Below are 25,905 nucleotides of genomic sequence, written 5' to 3' on the forward strand. Positions count from 1 at the left end.
CACTGTATATCCTACACACACTTATAAGGACTCCAATTCCCCAGTGTAATAGGACTTCTGACTTGTGCTGCCCCCATTACCACCATCACAAAAAAGTGATGTCAACAAAAGCAATGAGAGAGGCCAGATTACAGGAGTGTCTTAAGAATTCACTTAAGCCTCTTTGGTACTGCCTTTCTTGCAAAGATGGTACATCGGATGCTGCTTTTGGGATTCCTGGTGCAACACAAGGAAGCAGCATCTGAAGCATAATAGAACAACTTAATGTCACCCTTTTGCTATGTGCTGATGATTCAAATGCATTGAAACCACAGATTGGGGCTGCCTCTTTGAAGGGACCCTTGTATGAAACGACTGCCACATTGTGAACATGCAACTGATTAACGCAGCTACCACTCTTGCAACTGCTACATTTAAATTAACAATTTCATCCCTTTATAAAATCTAACAATTACCAGAGGGGTAGCCAGGTTAATAACCTGCTGCAGTACAAACAATAGTTTTGTGGCACCTTAAACAGCTAAGATTGCCACCTTAACTAGTGGAGGGTGGGGGAGGCAAAGAAATATCGGTGAACAACTACTGCAACGCTGGCAAGAGAGGAACGCATGCCTAAGGAATCAAATCCTCGTAGGGAGAAGGGATGTAATCACAACAAGGCCTGCTCCCCCTTTCCCCGCCAGAAAAAAGGCAGGGTTTTCACAGGAGTCAGACCTTAGGTGGGTTATTGCAATCACCCCCACTTATTCCTCTCTTCAAAAGGTGGAGCAATGCAAAGCTCCCCCCCCCTTTCTTTCTTTCAAAGCAATGCAACCTTTTACCGTAGGGCTGCGAACGCGGAGCGAATCCGCCGCCCGCGGCTTCCACCGCGCGGAGTTCTAGAACGGAGCGTGCGTAAGCAGCTGCACGCCTCGTGCCCGGAGGGTGCTAAAAGCGGAGCGCGCCAGCCCTTCCTTTGCAGAAGAGGAAGAGGAGGCGGCCACGGGGAAAGCCAACTTCGCGGGACGGAGGGAAAGAAATGCACGCGCCTTGCACCGTGCAGGCTCCAACTGCTTCCCTCTCTTCTGCAGCGGGGCTGGCTCTCTGGCCCTCGCGCCTAACTCTCCTCGCTCCCCTCCCCGCGCGTGTGGCCTTGTGCACAACTCCGCGTATCCCTCCGCGGTGCGCGTGCAAGACACTCGCAACTCTTTGAAAATAAGCGAGCGAGGGAACTACTTTCGGGAAACTATTTTTGCATGGCGGGCTGGGAATTTGGTCATTTAGTCTCTTCCCCTCCCTCCTATTCTTCCTTGGAGGTAGCCCAGCCAAAAGAAAAAAGAAAAAAAAGAGCAACTCCTTAGGAGAGGCAAGAGAGACTTCAGGGCCTCGGTAGCAAGAGCCTCTTTCTTTCTGGGCACGGCGTGGCAAAGCAAACCACCCGAGAACCAACTTGGGTTTTGCTCCGACTTGTGCCCTCCACTGTTCCATTGGGAGGAACCCGCTTCCTCGGGTGACCAGCCAGTCTCGAGCAGGAAGAGAGCTTTGCGTGGCCTCCATAATAAAATCCCTTCGCGCCACAACCCGGGGGTTTTATTGTGCAAACTTGAGGGACATTCCCGATATTTGCTTATTTATTTATTTGAGGGGCGGCGAATGAGCAGCCAAAGGAAACTCGCCCCCCCCCTCCGGCCTTGAAGCGCGCGAAGGAACAGCAAGTTTGTGCTGTTCGGCTGCCCAGAGAGAGGGGAGGGAATCGGGACCCTTGGCAACCGTGTTCCTCCGAGTGAAGGGGCTCGGGGCGCCAGCCGCGTGCAAAGAGGGAAGGCGACGTAGCCCGCCTATGTGTGTGTGTAGGGGGGACGCTTCTCCGCCCTTCCCCAGCCCCGTGGCAAAAAAAAAAAAAAAAAGTTCTGCGCCCTTCGGCGGCTCCTTCGGACGGAGGCGCTTCTCAAGTGCCCGGGCTCTCCTTTCCCGTCCGCCGCCTCGGAGAGTTGGCGGCGGAAGGAGCGTGAAGTCAACGCTTCCGCCCAGTTTTCCAGTCAGAGGAGGAGGAGGGGGGGCGCAGAGAGAGAGAGGCTCGGGGGCTGTCGCTGCTCCGGGTGGGCCTGGGGAGCAGCTCCTGAACTTGCTCGCCTTCTCGGTTGGGGAGAGGGCGGGGTGCCAGGGCTGGTGGCGGAGGAGGAGAAGGACGAGCTCTTCCTACTTCTCCTCTCGGCTTCTCCTCTTTCCTCCTCCTCCTCCTCCAGCGCCACCAGCCGTGACGCATCCTCCCCTCCCCTTTTCTAACCTCCGGGCTGCTTTCAAACTCCCCCCTCCCTCCTCCTCCTCTTCCTCCCTCTTTCCCTCCCTCTCCTTTTCGCCTGCCTGGGGCTGAATTAGTTTCCCTCAGTGCTGCCTCTGCTTGTTCGCGGGGTAGTCGGACTTGAGCCGCCTGCTTCCCCCCCCCTCCTTTCTTTTTTGTACAAATCGGGTTTGCAGACGCTGCTGCTGCTGCGGGCGTCCGGAGGAATTTCTGCCGCGGTGCTTCTCCGTCCTGCCCCGGGGGTTTGGTAGCGAGGAAGGGACGCGGCGGGGAGCTGGGGGGACCTGCTCGTGGGGACGAGGGGAGGGGGTGAAGCCAGGAGGCCAGGCTTGAGGAGGAGCTGCTGCTGCGGCAGCGGGAGATGTGGGCTCCTGGTGCCGATGCGGCACAAGGACACGGCTAGGGAGCCTCGCTTGCAGCCGAGGCGCCGCCGCCGCCAGCCGCCCGGTTCCCGGTGAAAAAGACCCGAAAGAGCTTCGATTGCTGCCGCCGCCAAAGCAGAAATCAGCCCCAACTCTCGGCCGAACAGGATCCCTCCGTTTCCGTGCGAAGAAGAGGCGGGGAAGGCTGCTGTTGCTGCTGCTGCTTTCGGAGGGGACCCACCTCAAGGATTGAGGCCATTCTGGCGGAAGGGTGTGCAGTGGGGGCATCGGTGGGGTTTAACAATGGTGAGGTTTCTGGTGAGCTCCTGCTGCGCCCTGGCTGCGTCGGTGCTGCTCCATCCCCGGATCGGATCACGGTGAGGAAAAAATGAGCGAAGAGACGGCGAATTCTAACAACGAGTAAGTTTCTCGGCTTTTCTTCGGGGGGGGGGGTGTCTCTTCGGCTTGGCTTTTCTCTCTCCCCACCCGCCCCTACCCCGCCACCACCGTGCATTGACTTGCTCTCTTCGGGCTCCTTACATAGCTGGCTCCGTACGGATAGGTTTTAAACGTGCTGATTGATGTGTGTGTGTCTCTCTGCATATGTAAACACCCCCCCACCCCACCCCCCGAATCTGACTGTTTTGGTAATTTGGAAAAGTCATGGCAGACCCAGGATATGGTGAAAAAATTGCCTAGCTATGTGTGTTGAGGAAATGGACTCTCCGTCTCCCGCCCGCCACCCCCCTCGACCCTCAACTTCCAGTGGCCTACGTGCAACGTTTCGTGGGGGGGGGGGGAGAAGTCTATTTTCGTTTGCATGTTTCCTATAGAAAGTAGTGAGTGGGAGCTTCATCCCGAGGGAAACTGTTCCTGAATTTTAATTGGATGAGTCAGTGTAAATACAGTGTTAAACCTTTCCCCAAAGCTTTATATATACATTTTAACGAGCTGTTAGGACTCTTCGCCCTTCCCCCCTTCTTTAAATGGGGAATAGAATGAAGATATTTATATATATAACGTGCAAGATATTAATATATTTAGCATGCTTGGCTTGGATGAAATCTATTGGGGGCTTATGTTTTCTTTTTTATATCTGTAGGGATGTAGCCTTCAAAATTGCTATGAAATATATAATTTCTGAAACAGGGTAGTCATGTCAACAATCCTGAACTTTCCCATTTCTTCTAAAGAATGAAAAATGTTGACGCTGCCTGTGACTCCTGCATCCTGCCCTGTCAATGGTGGTTCTTTTCTGCAAGAATGAGTTGCGAATTAGTCATTTTCTCAAACATACTTTGCAATAGTTGTGGCTCAATTATAGTGCAAAAGCATCCTTCTGGCAGAATTATCACACGGTAATTATTTTTCCAGTGCCTGTAGCAAGTAATTTGAATTGTAGGAGGAAATACTGGTTTTTGGTGGAGAAGGGAACACTTGTCAGTTGCATACATTCCTCCATATAAAACCTTAATTCCTTAAGATGGATCGGTAAAGGAACAGGCTTCTGCTTCTGCTTCTTCTTTTTTAATGAATGGCTTTACTCTTAAGCCAGAATCACATAATATAACAAGGACAAATCCTGAACTGCAACAGGAACAAGTACAAAACATTGTATTGAGCTACTTGGTAAGATGAAGTGCTGCAGTGCCCGTGGAACCGAGAGGGAAGCGGCCGCCATATTTTCTTTTTTGTGAATCGCTCTAATTTGCATACCACAGTCTTCATTCATAAAAAATAATAATTAGACCTATGCCACCTTCGACATTCGACTGAACATGGCTTGCAAGAAATGGGAAATTTTCATGAAGGTAGAAAGAGCCTAGTATGTTCGAGGTTTAGGGTTTTCTGGATTTTCGTCTCGAAAAATACTGTTCTCTGCTTGTTGACACTGTTATGTGGGAAATATCGGCTCGGGGAAGTGCTGGGAGCACGTGATCCTCTCCATTCATAAAATACCTGGCTGGCCATTCACAGTGCAGTACACTGTGTCTACATGGATCCACTTTCACATTAGACCTGTTTTTCTAAAAGAAAGGCACAGATTTGTGTCAGGGTATCTGCAAAAGCACCACCTTGCTTGCCAGAATATGAAAAGAAGTGTGCTTTTAAAAGAAAAAAATCGAGGCCATAATCTGAGGACTGCTGTAATGTCACTAAGGGATCTTTGGGGTGGTAGAGGATAGAATCTTCTAGTAGCTAGCTTCCTTTTTTTAATGTGGCACATCAGAATCTGTCAGTATTTCTAAAACAATACAAGATTATGTGAAAGTGGCTTAAGACGTAAACACTGCTATAACTGAAGCAGCAGCAAATCGTTTCGCCCTGTTTACTTGTGCAGTTTTGCGGACCTTGCTGGTTGATATTCATGCCGTAATCAGCCCCTGTATTTTAATTGAAGAAAAGTTAATAAGATTATTAATTAGATATTGCATTTTACAATAAAAGTGCTATTATGCAGTCAACTTTCATTAAGCATTTTAAAGCCAGTCAAATGTAAAATTATTGAAATACATTCTCAAGATTAGTCACAAAAGCTGTCTGAATATGATTGCTGGGGAAGAGCCCTTTGTTAATGCATATATTTCTGTAAGCCACTTGGTGCATGCATTTCTGTGTCACCCCATGATTCTGTGGCACTTTAGCATAAATATTTGAACAAAGACCAATTGATTATGCTTTTAGGACAACATAGAATATTTATTTAATTAAGAGAAAATGTTTTCTTCAATAGTTAGGATGCAAAAACACCTTCAGAACATTTGATTATAACGTAAAATGTGTTAGTCAGTCTGAATTGTATTCTTCATCTCTTCGATTCGTCTTTTGTATCGCCATCATACAGGAATTTCATAACTGAAGAAAATGCTAGAACACATCTACATATTCATACCGATTTTTCCTTCCTTGTGTTCTCATCAGGCTCTCCAGTCACATTTTGAATTTCTCTTCTTGGAATCGAAGTGATCTTCTATGCTTTGTGTGGATTAGCTTAGGGTTCTTTAAAAGTTGATTTTATGAACTTGATATAGTGGAAAATACAGTACACAGCTGCGGCTGCTGCGGCTGCCACAGTCATCCATGCTTAAATATGGCAACCAATAATTCTAGTTTGCATCGGTTCACACAGTTTTCACTTTGAAAAGTTCCTTGCATTCTAATGAATTGTTTAGTATATTGTCCATACTGAGTACAGTTAGTTAGGCCTTAACTGTGTTACGTGTATCTGACTGTATATGCAAAAAGCAACTTGCAGTGTTCAGTATACAACCATTTATATTACAAGACCGTTGTTAATTGTATTTTTCTCTTTTGAAAGCAGTACGTTGGTTAGATTTTGTTATTGCAGCTGCACAACTCAATTTTCCGGGAGTTTTTAACAAACCTCACCAGTTTGTGTGTTAGCCTGGTATGCTGTCAGAAAAAGTGTTTATGGTTTCACAGTACTATGCATTATATAAATCTTGTTTTCCTCATCTTTCTCTAGCATGTTTTGTTTTTAAGATACATGTCTCCCAAGTCTCCTGCAGTCCTACTTTTTCAGTTGCTTGCTGGATGGGCCAAATTACTATGGCAAGTTGTATATTAGTGACTAATCACTTCATTAATTAGAAAGTAGTCTAATATCTGTTCACATGAAGTTGCAAGTAAATGTTGGATATTTTTGCTTCTAATGTGACTTGACATTGTGTTTCGTCATGTTCATTTGCATTTTAAAAGAAAGATACTAGGTTTCAGTTCAATAGGTCAGGGCTTTAAACTTTTTGAATATTGTTGAATTCCATTTTAGGGAAAGTAACTATATGCATGGGATTGCAGATCCGAAGTGTGCTTGATAAATTGATATGGGGCCTAACTGTAATGTATGTGTATATAGTTTTGTTCGGATCCCTTATTAAGCATGCCATTTCAAACGGAGTCACGTAGAAAATGCCATCTGAGTAAAATAAATAAATGGAAGTAATGATGGTTCTCTATATGCTAAAAGTAACTTTCATGCAAACATTATGATACCAAAATATTGTCTCTACAGACTACTGCTTGAGAGAATGAAACTCTGGTTGTTTTCTTCCCCCAATCATTCATGGAAACTGTTGAGAGGTTATTACTTGGTGCTTGGGCTTCTACCCTGGTTGCACCTGGTTCCAGGCCTTGGCCACTCTCTTGGATAGAAAGCAACTAGTGGACAGACAGACCCTGTCTACATTTGAATGTAAGGTTGCTCCCTGACCCTGCAAGATGAAACCCGCCAGAAAGGCAAGTTCTATAATGCAAGGTCCAAAATCCTGTGCTGGATGCTTGTTAGAGGAATGAGAGAGGAGGTATGCAAACCTGAGGCTCTGATGGTAAATCAAGCAATTCAGTGACTTGCAACCAGGAGTCCTTTTTGAATCCTGCTTGTACAGTAGTTCATTTGGGACTAGTTTAGCTTTTACAAGCCATATTCGCATGCCGTTGAATGCCCAGTAAGTTGTCTTCTTGCTATTGTGTTCCAGTTTTTCTTGTAACAAAAAAATTAAAATGCATGTTGTACATTTCCGGGGGGGGGGGGGATTGTGATGCCACAGAAGCCCAGTGACACTTATAGTCAAAGGCATACCCGTGATCGTCCTTTTCTTAAGACTGATTTAGTCTTAAAAATCTACCATGCAAAAGCATTGATTCTCATTTAATATGGAGACATCATTTAATGTCATATATGAAAATTACATTTATACACACACACAGAGATGCACAATGACCTTTTGTTTGCATCATGTATAGAATGCGTGTGTCAGTGTTTGTGCTTACTAACAATAATATCTGCAAGAGGTTTTCATGATAGATAAAAATTCCTTAATGAAATTATTTTAATTGTGTCCGTTGGATCTCTTTTATTGATGTACAGAAGGAGTTGTATGTTATTTTTACTGCAAGTAATGCAGGATGAGGAACAGAGTGGTTTGTCAAAAGAGCTTTTCCCAGTGAATAGCAAATGCAAAACTGCAAACAGAGGAATAATTCATTAGGAGAGGATAAGTGGGGATATGGTTTCTAGAGAAAAAGGACACAGAAAAATGAATTGTAGAAAGGGCTAAAAATTATTACTGTGTTGACTGAAAAACGGCAAGATAGGCCACTGGATTTCAGTGAGGCTTAAGTGCACATAGTACTGTGCAGTATTGTGGTGATCTAGGGTGGAAGTGAACATTCTTAAATTGCAGATATAAGCAGATTGAAGCATTGCATGACTTTAAAGTAATTGTCCAGTTTTTGGAGTGTGTGCATGCTCTGTAGATGTTACCAGCTGCTGTTGCATTGCTTGCACCAGGTTGTGGAAGTGTCTGGAGATAGAAGGAACTCAGACACCCAGTGGCCTACAAATTTGACGTGGACACATAAGAACTCAGTTTTTTAAAAATAGCACTATATTCTAGGAGTGCCTATGGTTACTAAACATCAGGCACTGACCAATAATCCAGTCTTGGTTCCCTACCACATAGGTGGTTAAATAAGTACACACATGAATCATTCAAAGCAGACCTTAGAAGGGTTTGGGGTGTGTGTGAAGGTGAAGAGGAATCCTTACACAATTTATTTGCCTTTCCCTCCACATCCCCATCCTTATGACTGTTTGGTTCCCATTTCCTGAGCAGATACAATATTTTCCTCAAGTTGTTTCCCTGTAACCCATAAAATCTTTGTGGTGTGACAAATATGAGTGTTAGGATTTCCACAATAGCATTTAAATTACCGTTAAAGCTGCAGTCAGCAACCTTGCAAACAAGTAAGCTCTGTTCAACATTGTGGAACTTAAGCCCAGCTTGGGCGCTCAGTTCCTACATGTGAGAAGAATTGTGTGAGGAGAGCAGGCATGTGCCATCTAGCCTTGCCCCCCCCCCATTGCATCCCCACGCCTGGCCCAGCTATTCTTGTGTTGGGAGAGTGAGCTTCAAAATTTGCCATGCACCAGCCGCATTTTACACTTGGGTGTCTGTCAATTGCCATCCAGTGAAGATGCCCAGGCACCAGGATGGCGTATCATGTCTGCACCATCTGGAGGTTCATGCCTGGGGATCCTTGGACCTTTCCTGTTTTTATACACTAACAACACAACCTGTAGAATTCTGTCTGTGATGTTTTATCTGCACAAATTTCAGGAACCAAAAAGTCGTATGGAGAAATGTGACTTATGAGCTGTCTGGCCCCAAAATGGCAACTAGACATTCCATTTTGGCGATTGATACCATGGTTTAAGGAGCCGTTTGGCACCTAGCGTATGTGTTTCTAACACCGCCTTCTGTACCTGTTGAGGCTTCCTGTACCGTTTAGAACTGTGATTATGCGAGGACTTGGCAGCAAGAACAGGGCAATCTAACTTCCCCACTATCCTCTATACAATTCTAAATAGCCCAACATAAAATTCTTTCCGTTTGAATATGTGTAGGGTTTGCACTCCAAGCTGTCAATCTCATGGGGTGCTTTTAGGTTAGGGACAGTGACTGGCCCTACCTGTCTACCCAGGAGTGCTTAGCTTACAATGGGAGTGGGGAAAAGCCAAGTATGTTGCTTGGAGCTTCTTAGAGTAATCACAGGACAAAACGTAAGAAACAAATGTGTTTTCTTTCTTTCTTTCTTTCACATTGCTGTCAATATAATATGTCGGACAGATGTCAACTAATAAAATGACTACAGCTTTAAAATGTTTTAGGATTGGTTTGAATAAACCAAAGTGTTAAAAAAAAATTCTGGCCCATTAGGAGGAATTAAGGAAGTCCAGTTCAGTGGATATGTTAATCAGCTGATAGGGCAACAGCTAATGGTAATATTACCTGCATGGTTCTTTCATTTGTACTTCCAATTTGTTGTTTATAGAATAAAAAAGTGTAGTTAAATAACTAAAAACCTTTCTGCTTTGGTTTAAATAAAAATGTATACTAAAGCTACCAGTGGTACCATGATTTGGTGAATAAAAGACTTGATGTTCCTTTCTTGCTTTTTTCTTTATGAGTTAATGGTCTGTAAATATAAAGGCTGTATTTTGTGAGTTGGAATTTTTTATACTTATGTTGGACTATGTACACATTTTCAATTATTCTGCATCCAGATCCTTCCTGTGTCCTTTCTCTTTTTAAAGAAATACAGAGGTACTTCTACTTATGTGCCCCTCTCGTTACGTATCTCTCAGGGTTGCTTCCAGATCCTAGCTCACAGAGGATCACGCCAGCCAGCGATCATTAAATAAAAGTCTTTATTGAGTTACAGTCTCCATTCTCAAGCTGCTGCGCGCAACTCTACGTCTTATGCTTAGATCGGCGAAGCTCCGTCTGAGTCTCCGCCCCTTGTGCACCAACTTAATATCCTAGCCCTGCTCCACCTTTTCCGCCTGACAGTTCTCCTCTGGGTCCCTCTGCCCCCCGGGGTCTCTTCCTTCCGGGATTCTTCTGACGCTGACCCCCCGGACCCTTCTGTCTCCTTGCGCCGGGCTTTAGGACCTGGCTCCCTTTCCGGGCTGCCTACTGCGCCACCTTCCTGTGCATTTGAACTTGGCGCGCGCGCCCAACCTTCCACTTTCCGTCTAACCGTCTCTTCGCTCCCCGATGGAGGTGTGGCCACTCCTGACTCGTGCCCTCCCTCCTGTTGTGAGCTGCCAGCGCTTGATCCCTGGCGCCCTTCCTCATCCCTACTCTCTGGCGGTGACGCTGGTCCCGACTTCCAACTGCTCCCCTCTGAGTCCCCTCTGGCTCTATCTTCCTGGGGTGTCCCCCTAGTCTCCCCCCTTGCCCTGGCCACTGGTGCTCCTTTTTGTGAATCTTCTGATTCACTGGAAAGACTCGGAGATCTTGGGTCGTCGTCATCACTCATCTTTTCTTCTGCCTCCTCCCCCTCGCTCTCTGTTTCCTCCCTTTCCCTCGCCTCTGCTCCTGAACCCCTGACAGTATCCTTCAGGATACGCACGCAGCAAACCCGGAAGTATATTCCAGGTTTTGCTGCATGCACAGAAGCGCACTATCACGCCGCACGTGTGCGCAGTACAGGCACTTCAGGTTGTGGAAACCTTGGGATCCGACCAGAGCTCCGGAACGGATTCCGTCCACAACCCAAGGTACCACTTACTGCACTTGATGCCTTTCCCCCCAAAACCAGCTTTGATCCGAATGGAAAGGGGGGGGCTCGACCTAGCCACATGTTAAACTGATAATGTGTACATATAGATTAATTACGGAGTTAGTTTTTTATGACATTAATTAATTATGAAGTTAATTTTGGTTGCAGGTTTCTATATTTAAAGGAGGGCACTGACAAAAATATTAGCAGGATGGGAGCGAGTAAGATTACAGTGTTGTCAATGTCAGGGGGCTTATGTTGTTGGCTTGTGTGCTTGCACTCTGAACCTGTCACTGATCAATATGATAGGCAGTAGTCACAATTTATTGGCCTTCTAATACTTCTTTAGCTGTGTCAGCAGGATTTCTGGAACCCTGTGCTAAAATTAATGTTCCATTTGGAAAGCAAATCTGTCAGTCTAGTATGCACTCCTCTGGTTTGTTTTTATTATTTTTATTAACGATGTTAGGTTGCATCATTCCTCAAATCACAATTTGTAAGAAGGCTTGGGCTCAAACATAGCACGAAACCTTATTTAGGTATTGCATCTAAATCTAGCCCTATCTCATTTTATATAGCCAACTATAATATGGAGAGATCTACAGCATAGCTATTGCTGCAGTTGGTATGCTATGGCCCTTTGTGGATTCCCCTTACCTTTCCGGGTACCACCACCCAATTTATTTGCAGGGTCAATAGAAGCTGATGTTTGTGTTATGGCCACTGGAGAAAACTCTGTGTGTGTGTGTGTGTGTTGCAGATTAGTTTATGCCATCTTTAGGCTTCTGTGGCCTTTCTTTGAAACTACAGTGGTACCTCCGGTTGTGGATGGGATCCATTCCAGAGCTCCGGTCGGATCCCGAGGTTTCCACAACCAGAGGGGCCTCTTCTGTGCATGTGCGTGTGATGAAACCTGGGAAAAAAAACACTTCCGGGTTTGCCGCATTCGCATCCTGAAGGATACGCAACCGGAGGTGTGCGTATCCAGAGGTACCACTGTATTTGCAACTTGCAATTTCACTTCCTTTGCTGCTCTTGCCTTACGTACAGGAAACCTTGGTTTTGAGCAGGGGTTGCATTCTGAGCCATCATGCGTGTTGGCAGACTGTGCATAAGCACACCCCTTACACCCCATTCCCACTCTGTCCCCTGCCCCCGTTCTGCCCTTTCCCGGGTGTGCACAGACGTGTTCTTTGAAAGCATGCAAAACAGGGGTAAACATCCTTAGAACAAAAGATGAGCCTTGCCGGTTCAGGGCAAAGGCTCCTCTAGTCCAATATCCTGTTCTCACAGAGACCAACCAGATGCCTGTGGGAAGCCCACAAGCAACAGCACTCTCCCTGCTTGTGATTTCCAGCACTGGTATTGAGAGGCACAAGGCTCCTGACAGTGGAGCTAGATGCTAGAACATACCCACCATGGCTAACCAGTGATAGACTTACCTTTCATCAATTTGCCTATTCCTATCGTAAAGCTATCCAGTACAGTGACCATCACTGTATTTCATAGCATACTGCGTGAAAAGGTGCTTAACTCTTGCAGGATTGTTCCCATTATTGATGAAATGATGCATCTTTAACTTGTGGCTTTTAAGAGGGTAGGGGAACCAAAATATCAGATTAATGATTCTTTGAGTGCCTTCTCAATCTGATGTTTCGAGGGCGTGGAGGCAGAACAAGCCCTACTCAGTTAAGGACCACTCCCCCCAACATCTTTCTTCTCCCTTCACTAATGTATTTACATTGTCAGGCAAAGACCCTTCTATTGTCCGAGGCCTTTTAATTCCATCTTAATCCTTTTAACATCCTTTTAATGTTGATATTAATATTGTAATCTTTAGGATTTGTTTTGTTTTGCTTTGCTTTGTTTTTGGTGGCTGGGACATGTTTTATCCCCTTAAGTTATTTTAGCTTTCTTGTGACCAGGTTATACCCTTTTTCTCGTTTCGGCTTCTGTATTATATGAGTTTTAGTGTATATTTTAATTGTATTTTGTAGATGTTATGTTACTGAGCACAGTTACGATAAGTACTGTAGAAACTGAGAGGAACTCCGCGTACTTCACACTTTAAAACAACCCCTGCACTGTTAGTGAGGTGAAATATATTAATAATTTGACCTCTACTGCCCTTGCATCTGAACTTCATTTATAGGGGAAAGAGTGAGTCTTTAAAAGTTGAACATAACGCAAATTAGATTTTTTGCTTTGTATTGCTTAAACTACTCAAACTGAAAATTTATCATTTGTTACCTTACTATCAAGGCTTTGAACATCTATTTGGAAACTAAGCACACATACCTTTTTAGTGCTCTTGCAATGTTGCTATGGTAATAGGAAAATGTCTGCATAGTTAACAAGCCAATGTCAGGTAATGGAGGCTTTGCAAAAATAAGTTCAGCTAAGCATTTGCCTGGGGCACTGAAAAACAAGTTGCCCATAAAAGCTGCTTACCAACGAAAACTATTTTAGATGGAATTGGATTTATACAGTCTGTGCAGCCCTCTGATATGCTAATTGATATTGCTGTGGTTGGAGAGTTTGCAGATGGCAAATAACTGAGGTAGGGAATTGCTGCAGAATAACTGCTTTTCCTCCTTTCTAAAAAAACCCCCCCAAACATGTTATGCAACAGGTAACGTGCTTTATTGCGAGATAGCAGCACACAGCACACACAGTCAGCTGTCAAAAGTTGTGTTGCAGTTACATTGTGTGCATGTGTTTGTGGCACATCTCACAATGTTTTTCATCTTGAGAACTATCAATTCACAAAATGTTTCATGCTTTATTTAATAAAATCTTTCCTCTTCCTCTCTCTTTGAAAATGGGTTCTCCATTTGCACCAGTGTTAAATATGTTTAAGGCTAGCTACGGTTCACTCTTAACCAAGATTTGGCATGCTGTCTGATTACTCTGGAGATCAGGCAGGGAAATTACCTCTAAAGTGGGAAAGAGGTGGAAGTAAGACACACAGTAATGTTCCTGATCTTTTCAGGAGCAGTTGAGAGAGACCCATACATTAAAAATGCACTGCCTAATAGTTGTGGAACGGTATTGGATAATGGTTTGCTTTTTCACATGAGCTGGTACAGATTTTGCACTGATATTAGTGTGTGGAAATGGGGGGGGGGTCAGTTCCCTGTCTTATGCATGAGAACGGTTGTGCACAAGATGCAGTCTTCCATGCCCAAATGACCCCCCTCCCCGCTTTTAATGGAATTGCCGCAGTATTGGTGAGATGAATGAGACAATTTTTAAAGGAGTGAGCACTTGAACATTGAAATGGTTACAAAAATGCTAAATTTAGTAATAGCAAGAGAATGTCTTTAAAGTATTTTTAAATCCTTTCCAATTTTAAGGCCTCAGCAGATTGCAGAATGTTAAAAATAGAAACTCTGAAAAGGTAACTGCCAAAACCCTTGTTCCTAATCGTTGGACTGTGTTTGTCCACAGTCTTACTAAATTTCTGCAACTCCAGCAACATATTTCTGGCAACAAGAGCCCCCTAAGCCATGGGTAGGCAAACTAAGGCCTGAGGGCCGGATCCGGCCCAACCGCCTTCTAAATCCGACCCGCGGACGGTCCAGGAATCAGCGTGTTTTTACATGAGTAGAATGTGTCCTTTTATTTAAAATGCATCTCTGGGTTAGTTGTGGGGCATAGGAATTCGTTCATTCCCCATCCTCCCCCAAAAAAAATATAGTCTGGCCCCCCATAAGATCTGAGGGACAGTGGACTGGCCCCCTGCTGAAAAAGTTTGCTGACCCCTGCCCTAAGCCATAGCCAATATAAGGACTAGAACAAACATTTGAGTTTTTTCCATGAGGTTTTGTTTTGAGTTGCCTTCATGTGCTTGCCATCCATGCAGAAATACACTCAAATGTTTGGGAACGAAAACTGTTTATCTGTGCATAATCCTGCTTTGTTTCCTCCAGGCATGAATCAATCATTGTGTGGGGGGGTGTTAAGTCAACTTCCTCTGCTGCTGCATCTCCCAGCATTCATTGCACATGTTGGGTGATGGTAGTTCCTGTTGAATATTTGCCTGCTTTGTGGCCAAACACTTTCTGTCTTTGTTTATGCTGCCGCTGCCATACCAGTTTCGCTGGAACAGTGTAGCGTGGATGATATTTTACCCTGGCTTTTCATGTGAATTATGCAGCATGCTGTGTATTTGAAGCTACAGAGCAACCCTCTGTCCAAACTCTGCTCTACTGCTGCGTACTGTACGGACTTTGCTTTGTTATTTTTGTGAATGCACCATTTCCATTCAGTTGTGCCCTCTTATTAATTAATGCTATGGTTGTGTTAATATTATGATGTGGCTTGAAGCACAGAGATTTTGGTACCAGCTCTGGAAATTATCATTAACAAAAATGCTAATGATGCCACAAGGCAAGCAGCACACAATATTAATTACAAGTCCATGTTTTAGATGCATGAGTGAAGAGTTAGCGATAAACGGTTTTTGAAATTAGAAATCAAAATTTAGAATTATAATTAGCAATGCAGTGGTGTTTTACATATGACAACTGTTATGTAATATAATGTAAATAAATAAATACTGTACTACTACTCTTTGGATGCATTTTGATACTTTGATACATTTGTACTACTAATTAAAACCACTATTTTTGGTGCTAAATAAAACTCGTTATTAAAAGATAAAGTCAAGCTTTTTGTGAAATTGATATGACATTGTGGCTTTTAAATTAGGTTGTTTTACTGCACTAGAAAAAGAAACTCAAAATGGTCATGAAGTTTTAACTTTGTTTTTATGCTTTCGAAACAACTTTTAATGCAGGAAATAGTGATATTATTCAAAAAGGAGTCTTACACTGTTGTCATACCAATATTTTATTTTTCATATAAAACTTTTTAAAGTGGTAAGATAAAGAGTTTTCCTTATTTTCCCCCCTTTATATATTATGATTTAAGCCACATTTATTAGAAGGACGTGGGTGGTGCTGTATTCTAAACCACTGAGCCTCTTGGTCTTGCTGATCAGAAGGTCATCTGTTCAAATCCATGTGATGGAGTGAGCTCCTGTTGCTGTGTCCCAACTTCTGTCAACCTAGCAGTTAGAAGATAAATAGGAGATAAATAGGTATTACTGCGGTGGGAAGGTAAATGGCGTTTCCGTGCACTCTGGTTTCCGTCACAGTGTTCCATTGCACCAGAAGTGGCTTAGTCATGCTGGCCACATGACCTGGAAAGCTGTCTGTGGACAAACGCCGGCTCCCTCACTTGAAAAGTGAGATGAGCACTGCACCCCATAGTCGCCTTTGACTGGACTTAACCATCCAGGGGTCCTTTACCTAACCTTACATTTCTTAGACATTTCTTAGAGGTACTTCAGGATGATTCCTAAAATGCTTACAATAATAGAAATTAATAGTGTAAATTTTTTTTAGTTATCAAAATTGGTTATTGTGCTCAATTTTCTGGTCAACAATAAAACACTGATAGGAGCATAACCATATTTTCAGTTTTTAATTTAACAGTTTTAATTTAACAGTTAAATAATTCATTTTGCGACATGTCAAAACTATTTGGGTAACAGCACTATATTCTAAGCCACCTTGTGCAAAAACATGCTAGTAAGACTTCTATTTGTTTTTAGAACTGGAACTTTATGACTTATTGTCCATGCATAGTACAGTGTTGCATACTGCTGCTTAATACAAAAAAAGCTCAAGCAGCTGGCTAAATGCTGCAGAGCTGACAATATTTGCAGTATCCTTTTTGCAAATATGAAAAAGTGAACTAAGGCAGCTGTATCGTTCTCCTTTCTGGTTGTTGTGCTTTACATAGGATGATATTTTTCATGATTATGTGTTCAACATATCTGATACCTGATGTTCTTTTGAGACAGAGAAGTTATGTTCTATCAAGCCTTTTTTCAAATTCCAATCCCTATGAGTCATTTGCTGGTTAAAAAGATGCAGATGTTTTAAGCTCATGGAATTGTCCTTACCATTGCATTGCTAAGCAGCTGTCCCTTTAAACCTAGCTAACACTGATGGCTGAAGGGTGGACAGCATGAACAGCAAGGTTTAACTTCCCTGTTCTTATAGTAGATCTGTGTTGTCTGAGCTCATTTTTAAAAATAAATATATATATATTAACAGGCTGTTTGGGACAAGGAATGGAGGGCTTCCTGCCAAACCACTCAATATGGAACTTTTAGATTCAAAAGGTCTATGCATATGCCTTGGTTAGGGAGACACACCGTACATAATGTATTGTTTACCAGTGCACAGCAAAAAAAAAAAAAAGAATCTTAAATCAAATTTTGACTGCAGCCAAAAGCTTCCTTCTGGTCCTCTTCCAAGTTCTCCAGAATGCAGAGGAATATAAACTCAATATAAATGTACATTCTGAGTATGTGTGCTGTAATAACATTTGCAAAAGGCAAATGATTCTGGAAGAGTTGGCCTCTGACCTCAGATGTGTGCCATGTGAAGGCATTTTTGTGTGGGGGTTTTTTAGAGGGGAATTTAGGAAGCATGTTAAATGTGCAAACAAACCCTCACAGTATATGCATTCAAACACAATGCACATACGTATTCCTGCCACTAACATAAGGAGTCTGCCAGTATGGCTCCTCTTATTGGCTAGGTGACATGGGAAAACACTAAGGCAAATAGAGTAGAAAACAAGTTCCTAATACACAAAGAACGTCATGATTCTACATGGTATTTATTCAGTGGAAAATAGTGCAGGAAGAGTCCATCTTCCTGGGAAAACTTTAGATAAACGTTGTGGAGGACCTACAGTCTAATATTAGTTACGAAAAGGAAGGTAATGGATTGTACTTGTAATAATTCAGTTTGTTTTTACAATCCAGGAAATTATGACTACAGTGGTACCTTGGGTTACATACGCTTCAGGTTACATACGCTTCAGGTTACAGACTCCGCTAACCCAGAAATAGTACCTTGGGTTAAGAACTTTGCTTCAGGATGAGAACAGAAATTGTACTCTGGCGGCGCAGCAGCAGGAGGAGGCCCCATTAGCTAAAGTGGTGCTTCAGGTTAAGAACAGTTTCAGGTTAAGAACGGACCTCCAGAACGAATTAAGTACTTAACCCGAGGTACCACTGTACAGCTACAGAGCAGCTTGAAGCCATCCTTGATGTTAACGAAGGGTGGGAGGGATTTCCCAGTGCTGTGTCTGCTGCAGATATTTCCATAATAGGTTCAGTTGTGTTCAGTTTGTAAAATGCAAGCACAGAGACCCCTTTTTGACACACAGTTTTTCGAAATGCAGCCCCTCATGTGCTAAGTTCTATGTGCATGGTAACAGCACCTAAAGAAAACACTTGCTTCGCATGTCGCCACCATAAAGGAATGTGCTTCACCTGAGAGAAGGGCAGCAATAACCATCCACCAACTCTCTTCTGTTGCAAATTGCTAAGCTCTTTGTTACAATGTACATAACGTTGGCTGAAGTGTCTGAATTGATTAGCAGAAAACTTCCTGGACTGTAATCAAGATAGGCAATCTGCAGTGATCAGTGAATTTGTAGCAAAGGAGACCTCCAATTGTGTTAGTGCTTGGACAAAAGTCATGTGCCCCTTTCAGTTCCAGACCTGTTAACTATTATAAATATTATTCCTTACAAACCATAGTGGATTCAGAATGTTCAGATGTGTCTTGACAACTGTCATGATGCTAGAGTACTGAGAATACCCTGTGGTCATTGGGTAACCATGACTAAGGAGAACATGGGAGTGAGCAAGTGTTGTTGGCTGTTTGGCTTATCTCTTGATGTCGTGTTAATGCAATAGTTTCCATACTCTTCAAATAATGCGGGCAAAAACTTTAGCCATAATCCAAGGGTATCTGATATCTCAGTAATAAAAGGAAGCTAGAACATGCTTCTGAACTGTGTAGATTTCAGTGGCTTCTTTACACAACATTTGCTGCCATAAATGAGAGGTTATTGTGTGGTACATCATTCATTCATTCATTTAGAGCAGAAATATGACCTTGGAGCTCTTCATCTGCACAGCACGCACCTATCCCAAGATCTGAGTGAGAAATAGAGAATGTGAGGGGAAATGATGCAGAATGTGATTTACAATCCCTTTTGGCCATTCATTAAATTTTCTTCATTTGAGACAATGTCTCAGAGATACTAATGAATTAAAACCAAATTCAGACATAAGAAGAGCTCTGCTGGATCAGACCAAAGGCCTTTCTCGTCCAGCATTGTGTTCCCACATGACCAACCTGTAGACAGGAACCCTCTCCCACTCATGATCACCAGCAACTAGCTCCCACAGGTATACTCCTGAGAGTGGAGGTAGTATCTAGCCAACGATAGCTTATTCAAGTGGGCAGCCATCATTACATCTTTTAGTAGTGAATTCTGTAGTTTAGCTCTTCTCTCTGTGAAGAAGTGCCTCCTTTTGGCTGTCCTAAATGTCTTTTGCCATTTTGCTTCATTGGAAGACTCTGGGTTCAAGTATTATGATGGAGGAATAAAAAACATTTCCAAACCAGCTTTCTTTATACTATGTGTAATTTCACATATCTCCATCCTGTCCACCCTCTTTCCTTTTTCTGAACTAAAAAAGTCTCACATTGTAATTTTTCCAGATGGGGAGGTTTTTCCAATTCCCTAATAATTTTGGTTGTCCTTTCCTGCAGATATAAGAGGCATTTTATTTTTATTTCATTCAATATGTAGAATGTGAGTATTTGTTCAATAAAGTTTAATACAAACTAAGCAGCTTTAGTCTGTAAGCCTTAAAGTAGTTCCCTGTGTCATTGTCAGCCAATATACTAGTGCACATATTTTTTAAAGAGTGCATTGATTGATTATATAGCACAGCAGAAATCCCGAATTTTATGTACAAGTTCTGCAAAGTATGAAACAGACAATATATAATAAAATTATAAAACTGAAAAAGTGGGAAAGCAGTAAACCTCTACAGGTCAAACATTGATATCCATCTAGCCATAATGTTTAAATGTCTATAATTGGTCTCAGATTGTTTATGTATGTATAAGCATGTTTAGTGCACAGTTCTGGCCGAATTTAGAATTTGCAGATTACATCATTTACTTCTTACAACTGCATCCAATAGGCTTCACACATTATCCGTTTTCATTTTTTAAAAATAAGTATCTTTAAAAACAGCATATTGCGAACTGCATTGCTCACTAGATATCAATAAACATGCACTTCCAAGAGATATCAGATTGGGTTACAGAAGTGTATGCCTCCTCCTTGTCCCTATATTAGGGATAGGATCTGGACGTGTGGTTCTACTTTTTCTTGAGCAAATCCATTTTTCCTTGAAAGTGATACTGTCTTTCGATACACAGAAGTGATGTTTAAAAATCATGCTAGCACAGAAGACAACGACGAAAGGAATGACAGGAAAAATACCCAAGTTAATACAATTAAAGGGGATGCCTGGAGACAGTTGTTCCAAATTAGTCTTTTGTAATTTGCAGTACGTGGCTGGATAAATATTCGATAGTGCACCCTCATGAAACAGGCTGTAGTCATGATTTCAGCTGTAAAAAGAGAAAGAAGGAGAACCTATAATTTATGTGGAAAACATGGAATGCCATTCATGCAAACATGAAATCCATATCAAAACAATATAATCATATGAGATTTGTAAAATTTCAACTGAACAACTGGGGAGGGAGGATAAGAGAAGCAAACACAATAATCAGTTCTTTCAGTTTCTTACTACAACCAGCAAGTATTGAAACAGCCTATGAAATGGCTGCTGCCAGGTGACAGCTGAGGTCTCTCTCAGCAAACCTGATGGAATAGCCTTATTTTCCTTCTCTTCCAATACTATGCAGCCTGTCTGAATAGCTGATGCTAGGAGACTTTGGGGGGGGGGAGAGCAAAAGACAGCTGGTTTCTCAGTGGAGCTAATGGAATAGATGTTCTTCCATTATTTCCTTTTGCTGCAGCCACTGAAGACAGTGAGACTGAAATAGAGGATGTGTGGAATCAAGGAGGAGTTGAAGGGCAGTGTGCACGCATTTGCCATCCACATTGAACTCCTTTTCATAGACAGAAGGTAGCCTCAGATTAAGAAAGTGCTTAGCTTGTATTTTAATGAATCATGCTAATGAGTTCCTTCATTAAAATATAGCTTGCCTTATGTCTGATTTTGCACAGAAATCGCAAAGACGTAAAAAAATAGAAGTTGTACAGTATCTGGCAAAGAAATGGTGCATTGTGTCTATCCATTGCAGCGGAGAAGGGAAGGACATGCAAGGGGCTGGTTGAGTTTGTAGGAACTGTTGCCAAGAGGCAGAGTCTAGGGTTTATGTTACTTGGTAGGAAGAGGAGGGGAGGATTAATCTTTAAGGCTCGAGGTATGTATTTTTCCAGGCCTTGGAAAAGCATGTCACTTGTGTGGGCAGAGAAGTGTTTTTGCGCCTTGTGATCCAGACTTGGGGATGGTTATTTAAAACTGTTGGGTGCCTTTGGAATTAAGCATGCTTCTCACTCCTGCCTCATCTCTCATGCTAAGAGAGGTGTGTTGCGAAAGACTAGAGAAGGAAGGCAGAGGCAAAGATGGTTGGGTTTTTACATCTGTTAATTATTCCAATACAGGTGAACCTCTACCTACCACCGCCTCTTCTTACGGTTGTTCCAAGTCGCAACCGCGGCAAACCAGAAGTTTGCCGGCGTTTGCGCATGCGTAGAAATGGGCAATCGCCGCCTGCGCACAACGGCGTCTCTCCCAGCGACCCGTTTCGACCTCTGGATGGACCTCCGGAATGGATTATGGTCGCAAATAGAGGTTCCACTGCAGTGTAGGGCACTGGGAAGAGGACTTTTCCACCAATGACTGCTGATACTTTGCTTCAAAGCCATTCTGTGAATATGCTAAATCAGGCAACGTGGTAGCACATATGAATCACATATTTCTGTAGCTCACCTTAAGGCTGTTTCACACATTGTTTCTTCGTCTAAAGAGGCTTCTGTTAAAAAAAGGTTACCTCTATGTGCACGATGAACACATGGGGGTAAATGTGCTTCACCTTCACAGAACTGTGGCATGCTCCCTGACGTACGTACACACAGCAGCAAGCGTTCATTTGCCACTGCATCATGTGTCCTATGGCCCGTATGTGCATATGTGTGTTCTTCCTCTGCATATAATATATTGCTTTCCTTAGAAGCATGCCATAATATGCTCTTTTTGGTTTCTGACTTGTATTGAAGATATTTCAAAATATTGTAGGAATTTTGATGTTTAGTCGTGTCCGACTCTTCGTGACCCCATAGAACAGGAATAGGAATAGAAACAAGTAAAAATGAACATTCCAACCAGAGTTTTTAAAGTCATTAAGATCAGCCAGGCTATTTTTCACGCTTGTTTAAAACCTCAGCCAGGGAAACCTGGGCAATGGGGATGGCCCTTCGAGGCTTGGTGCCGCATATTATCTTCATAGTGCAACAAGTGGCAAGTCTACGCTACTTTTACATTAGCAGCAGCCAAGTTAATTTGGCAGTGAAGAATAATGTGGAAAACAGTACATTGAAAGGATACGACTCTTTCCTATCACTCAAATAGCATCAGGCTTGGTTGGTAATAAGTCATATGGAAATTGCTGGGGTTTAATTTTAGGTAAACCTGTTTTGGGATTGACATACAGTTTTGCTCTGGAACTGAATAGCAGATAAACAGATGAGGTGACAGAGGAGCATGTGTGAGGAAGTGCTAAACATGCCTTTTTCCCCTGGAGTGGACAGTTATTCCTCATATAGCTCCCTTAGACTTATAAACCAGACAGATGCATTTGTTAAATCATCTTCTGATGGATCTGATTGGTACAAAGCAAAGTTTCTTGATACCTCTCACCTTTTGATGTACATTCTGAAAGTTCATGGGGCAGTGGCATTTCTGGATTCAGTTCAGAAGTACCAGTATAACAGCTCTCACAAATATTTATCTTCCGTTATCTTATGCCATGGACAGACATAATGTAAAAAGATGCCATCAGGGGCAGGTGGCTATGGCCTGACTTCTTTGCAGTTCCTTTGACAGATGCAACAAGTTGAATGGTGGCTCAGCTGCAAGTCTTGACCTTAGGTGCTTCCAGCCCTGGGCCAGGAGGTGGGCAGCTTTTGTGGTTTTAAGTACCATGTGCCCTCATGTTATCACAAGGAAACAGCCTATCAGTATGGTTTTATAACTGACTGAATCTGCAGGTGCTGCCCAGTCAATATGGGAGAGGAAAAGTTCAAATTCACTGAAGTGGGGAGATTTCCAAACGGGACTCACTGCTCTAAAAACATCCCATCTGCCTTACTTTTTGGTTAATAGTTTCACTCGATTTTGCATATCTAATATGAAGATATGATAATTTAATCCTTTAGCCTGTTGTTCAGCCATTCATAAAAAAAAATGCCACTATAAAATTGTACAATTACTGTAGCTAGCAAAATACAACCAAATAAGGTCATGGTCAGAACAATAATGCCGTACTCAAAATAGGATGCTGTACATACTGTAGGTGACTTCAGTGTTCCAAATTCTGTTCCTGGGCAAGGGAGTGTTGAGTATACATTTAGTTGTTCAGGCCAGATCTTTTGCGTTGCATTTTAGTACCTGCACCAGTGATCAGTGATTTATTCTTAAACATTTAGATGACTGTTCCATGCATCTTTCTCTGATACCACTATATTTGCACAAGTCCTGTCTTCATATTTGCCTTTATTTTATTTGCCACTTTCTATTTTTGACAGCTTAAATAATGCTAGGAAACATGTAAAGTAAGACTGCACTTGTTTAATAGATTTTAGGAGTAGCGTAGGGTAATAGTGGAGGGAAAGTCAGTAATTTTAAAGACACAATTACTATTATATTAATTAAAAATATAAACAATATATATTGACACCATTGCATTGGAACTACCCAGGGCCGGATTTAAGTTTGATGAGGTCCTAAGCTACTGAAGGTAATGGGGCCCATTATATGTCCAGCTGTCCTTTGTCAACAACAAATTGTCACTGTTTTTTGTGTTGAATATTTTAGGGATCAGGCTAGCAGGCGGGGGCCCATTACTCATAGGAGCCTACACAACACAAAACACTGTTGCTGTATGTAGGTTTTATTTTATTTGTTTTTTATCTTATATTTTGGAAAGGTACATCCAGTTTTTCCCCTTTAAATTTTTTTGAGGCCCCCCAAGAGAATGGGGCCCTAAGCTATAGCTTGTTTAGCTTATACATAAATGCGGCACTGGAACTACCTATGACTTTACTGTGGTTATAGCAGAACAACTTGGCAAGAATTCTTGCATTTAGGTTCAGAATTTGGTACAAGAGCTATTGAAAAAGACAGAGTAACAAGGAAAACATTGCTGCATTGATGAAAACAGTGGGTTCTAGGACAAAAATTAAGCCAGTACATATAATATCAAAACAATGATATTTAATAAAGATTCTCAAATGACTTTTTTTTTAACTTGACACTTCAATTTTTATTTTTTTGTTATATTTGCACAAGTCCTGTCAGCTTTCTTTCTTTCTTTCTTTCTTTCTTTCTTTCTTTCTTTCTTTCTTTCTTTTTGCAGATTAGCCCTCATTCTTCTCAGTAACAGTTTATTCATCTTTGCATTACAAATTTCTTGGAGTAGATTTAGGCTTGCTGTTGTTTTGCATTGCAAGCAGGAACTGATTAAAATCTCCTTCTGGGGAAAAAAAGAAAACCCCCTGTAAGTATGGACTGTATGGCTGCTGAATAGAACATCTTTTTCGTTCACTCCCATGGTTGCTGCTGCTATTCATGCTCCGCTTTGCAGCCATTAGATAGCATGGGGAACTAACTATCTTATGAGACAAATATAACTCCATTAGTCAGCTTGCGTGGGTTGCTGATACAGAATGCAGTCAGTAATTTCTCCTGGTGGATTTTTTCAAGTCTGTTGCATCCTGTTAAAGTGTGTCGAAATGTACATATCCAGAATTTGACACCCCCCTCCCCGTTTCCTACATCAGATAGCTGTCTTCTTCTAATGTAATTGTATTAAGATACATTGAGACTAAATCTGTATGACATGCAATCCCCATGAGAAAAACACCTTCCGAGATGTGAGTGCTTGCTGTGGCAAGCTGAGATCCCGTTAGTGGAGCATTCTGTTGTGAAACGTTTGTTACAGGACCGGTCATCGGGGATCACTTTTGGGACCAAGTATAAATATTTTCATAAATATATATTACTAGGCATATTATACCAGAATCACCTGTTTTGCCTCTTAACAAAACAGTAATTTGTAGAGTTATTGAAAGGATAAGAAGTGTAATGATAATGTACTCTGTCAGCTTAGTGGCAGAATTGGGTTTTAAAGCTAGATGACCCACTTGCATTCCATACGACATTGCGACACACAGACACGTTGTTCCCTTTTTATATTGATGGGAGTTAGAGCCCTTGTGCAATTCAATACAGCTCACACAGAAACCCTTCCCAGCAGACAGTGTCCTTTACTTTCGGAAATGCATGTCCAGAATACTTTGAAATCTTATTAGCTTGCATGGATACTCTCTGCCAGTACTTGGGAAATGTAATATGTGGGCCAAATGTTCAAGTTAGTATTTTTAAAATCTCTCCACTTACGAGAAACAGTTCATCTTCCTGAGACCTTCAGAACATGGGTGGGTGTGGTGTTTAAGGCTGGTTATGTATATATATGTGGAAAAGGTGCAATTTGATACTGAAGTACCAGGAGTTCAGCCTGATGTAATTTAAACTAGGCACAAGCATTAAACCAAAACCTCCTTTTAATAGTGTTAAAGTGCAGTGTTTCAGTAATACAGAATAGATTTAGAAATGTTATGTAACAATATTGTGCAGCCAGTTAACTATTAGACAAGTAGGTTTTCCTCCTAGTTGCTAAGCAAAGAGGAGAGGAGTTGTCAATGTTAAGAAATCATATAGGGGCATTGCTGGGACTGCGATACAGTCCCAGACCTATTGGCCACAAGGTTTTAAAACTCTGATAGCTTTTCAGATAGTGAGGTGCAGACAAGTGCTATGTTTGTCGTTGGAACTTTCTCTTGCTGGCCTGTGTTTGTGGATCAGCAGTGTTTTTTTGGACTATGCCAGGGCTGGTTAACCTTTGTTGGCCTGAGCCTTCCAGGGACACATGCCAGTGGGGGGTGCAGCCGCCCTACACTCTT

At 42.4% G+C, this 25,905-nt stretch overlaps 1 protein-coding gene across 1 annotated transcript in view; it reads left to right on the forward strand.

The window, feature by feature from the left end:
* The first annotated feature begins 2,033 nt into the window (after positions 1–2,033).
* SPRED1 (sprouty related EVH1 domain containing 1) overlaps positions 2,034–25,905 on the forward strand; it is a 77,873-nt gene continuing 54,001 nt past the window's right edge. The window contains exon 1 of the mRNA XM_082240717.1: positions 2,034–3,063. Coding sequence (XP_082096843.1) covers positions 3,032–3,063 — 32 coding nt within the window. The 5' untranslated portion in view covers positions 2,034–3,031. The remainder of the gene's footprint in view (positions 3,064–25,905) is intronic.

Source organism: Podarcis vaucheri (assembly GCF_965113315.1).
Source record: "Podarcis vaucheri genome assembly, chromosome: 1".
NCBI lineage: Eukaryota > Metazoa > Chordata > Lepidosauria > Squamata > Lacertidae > Podarcis > Podarcis vaucheri.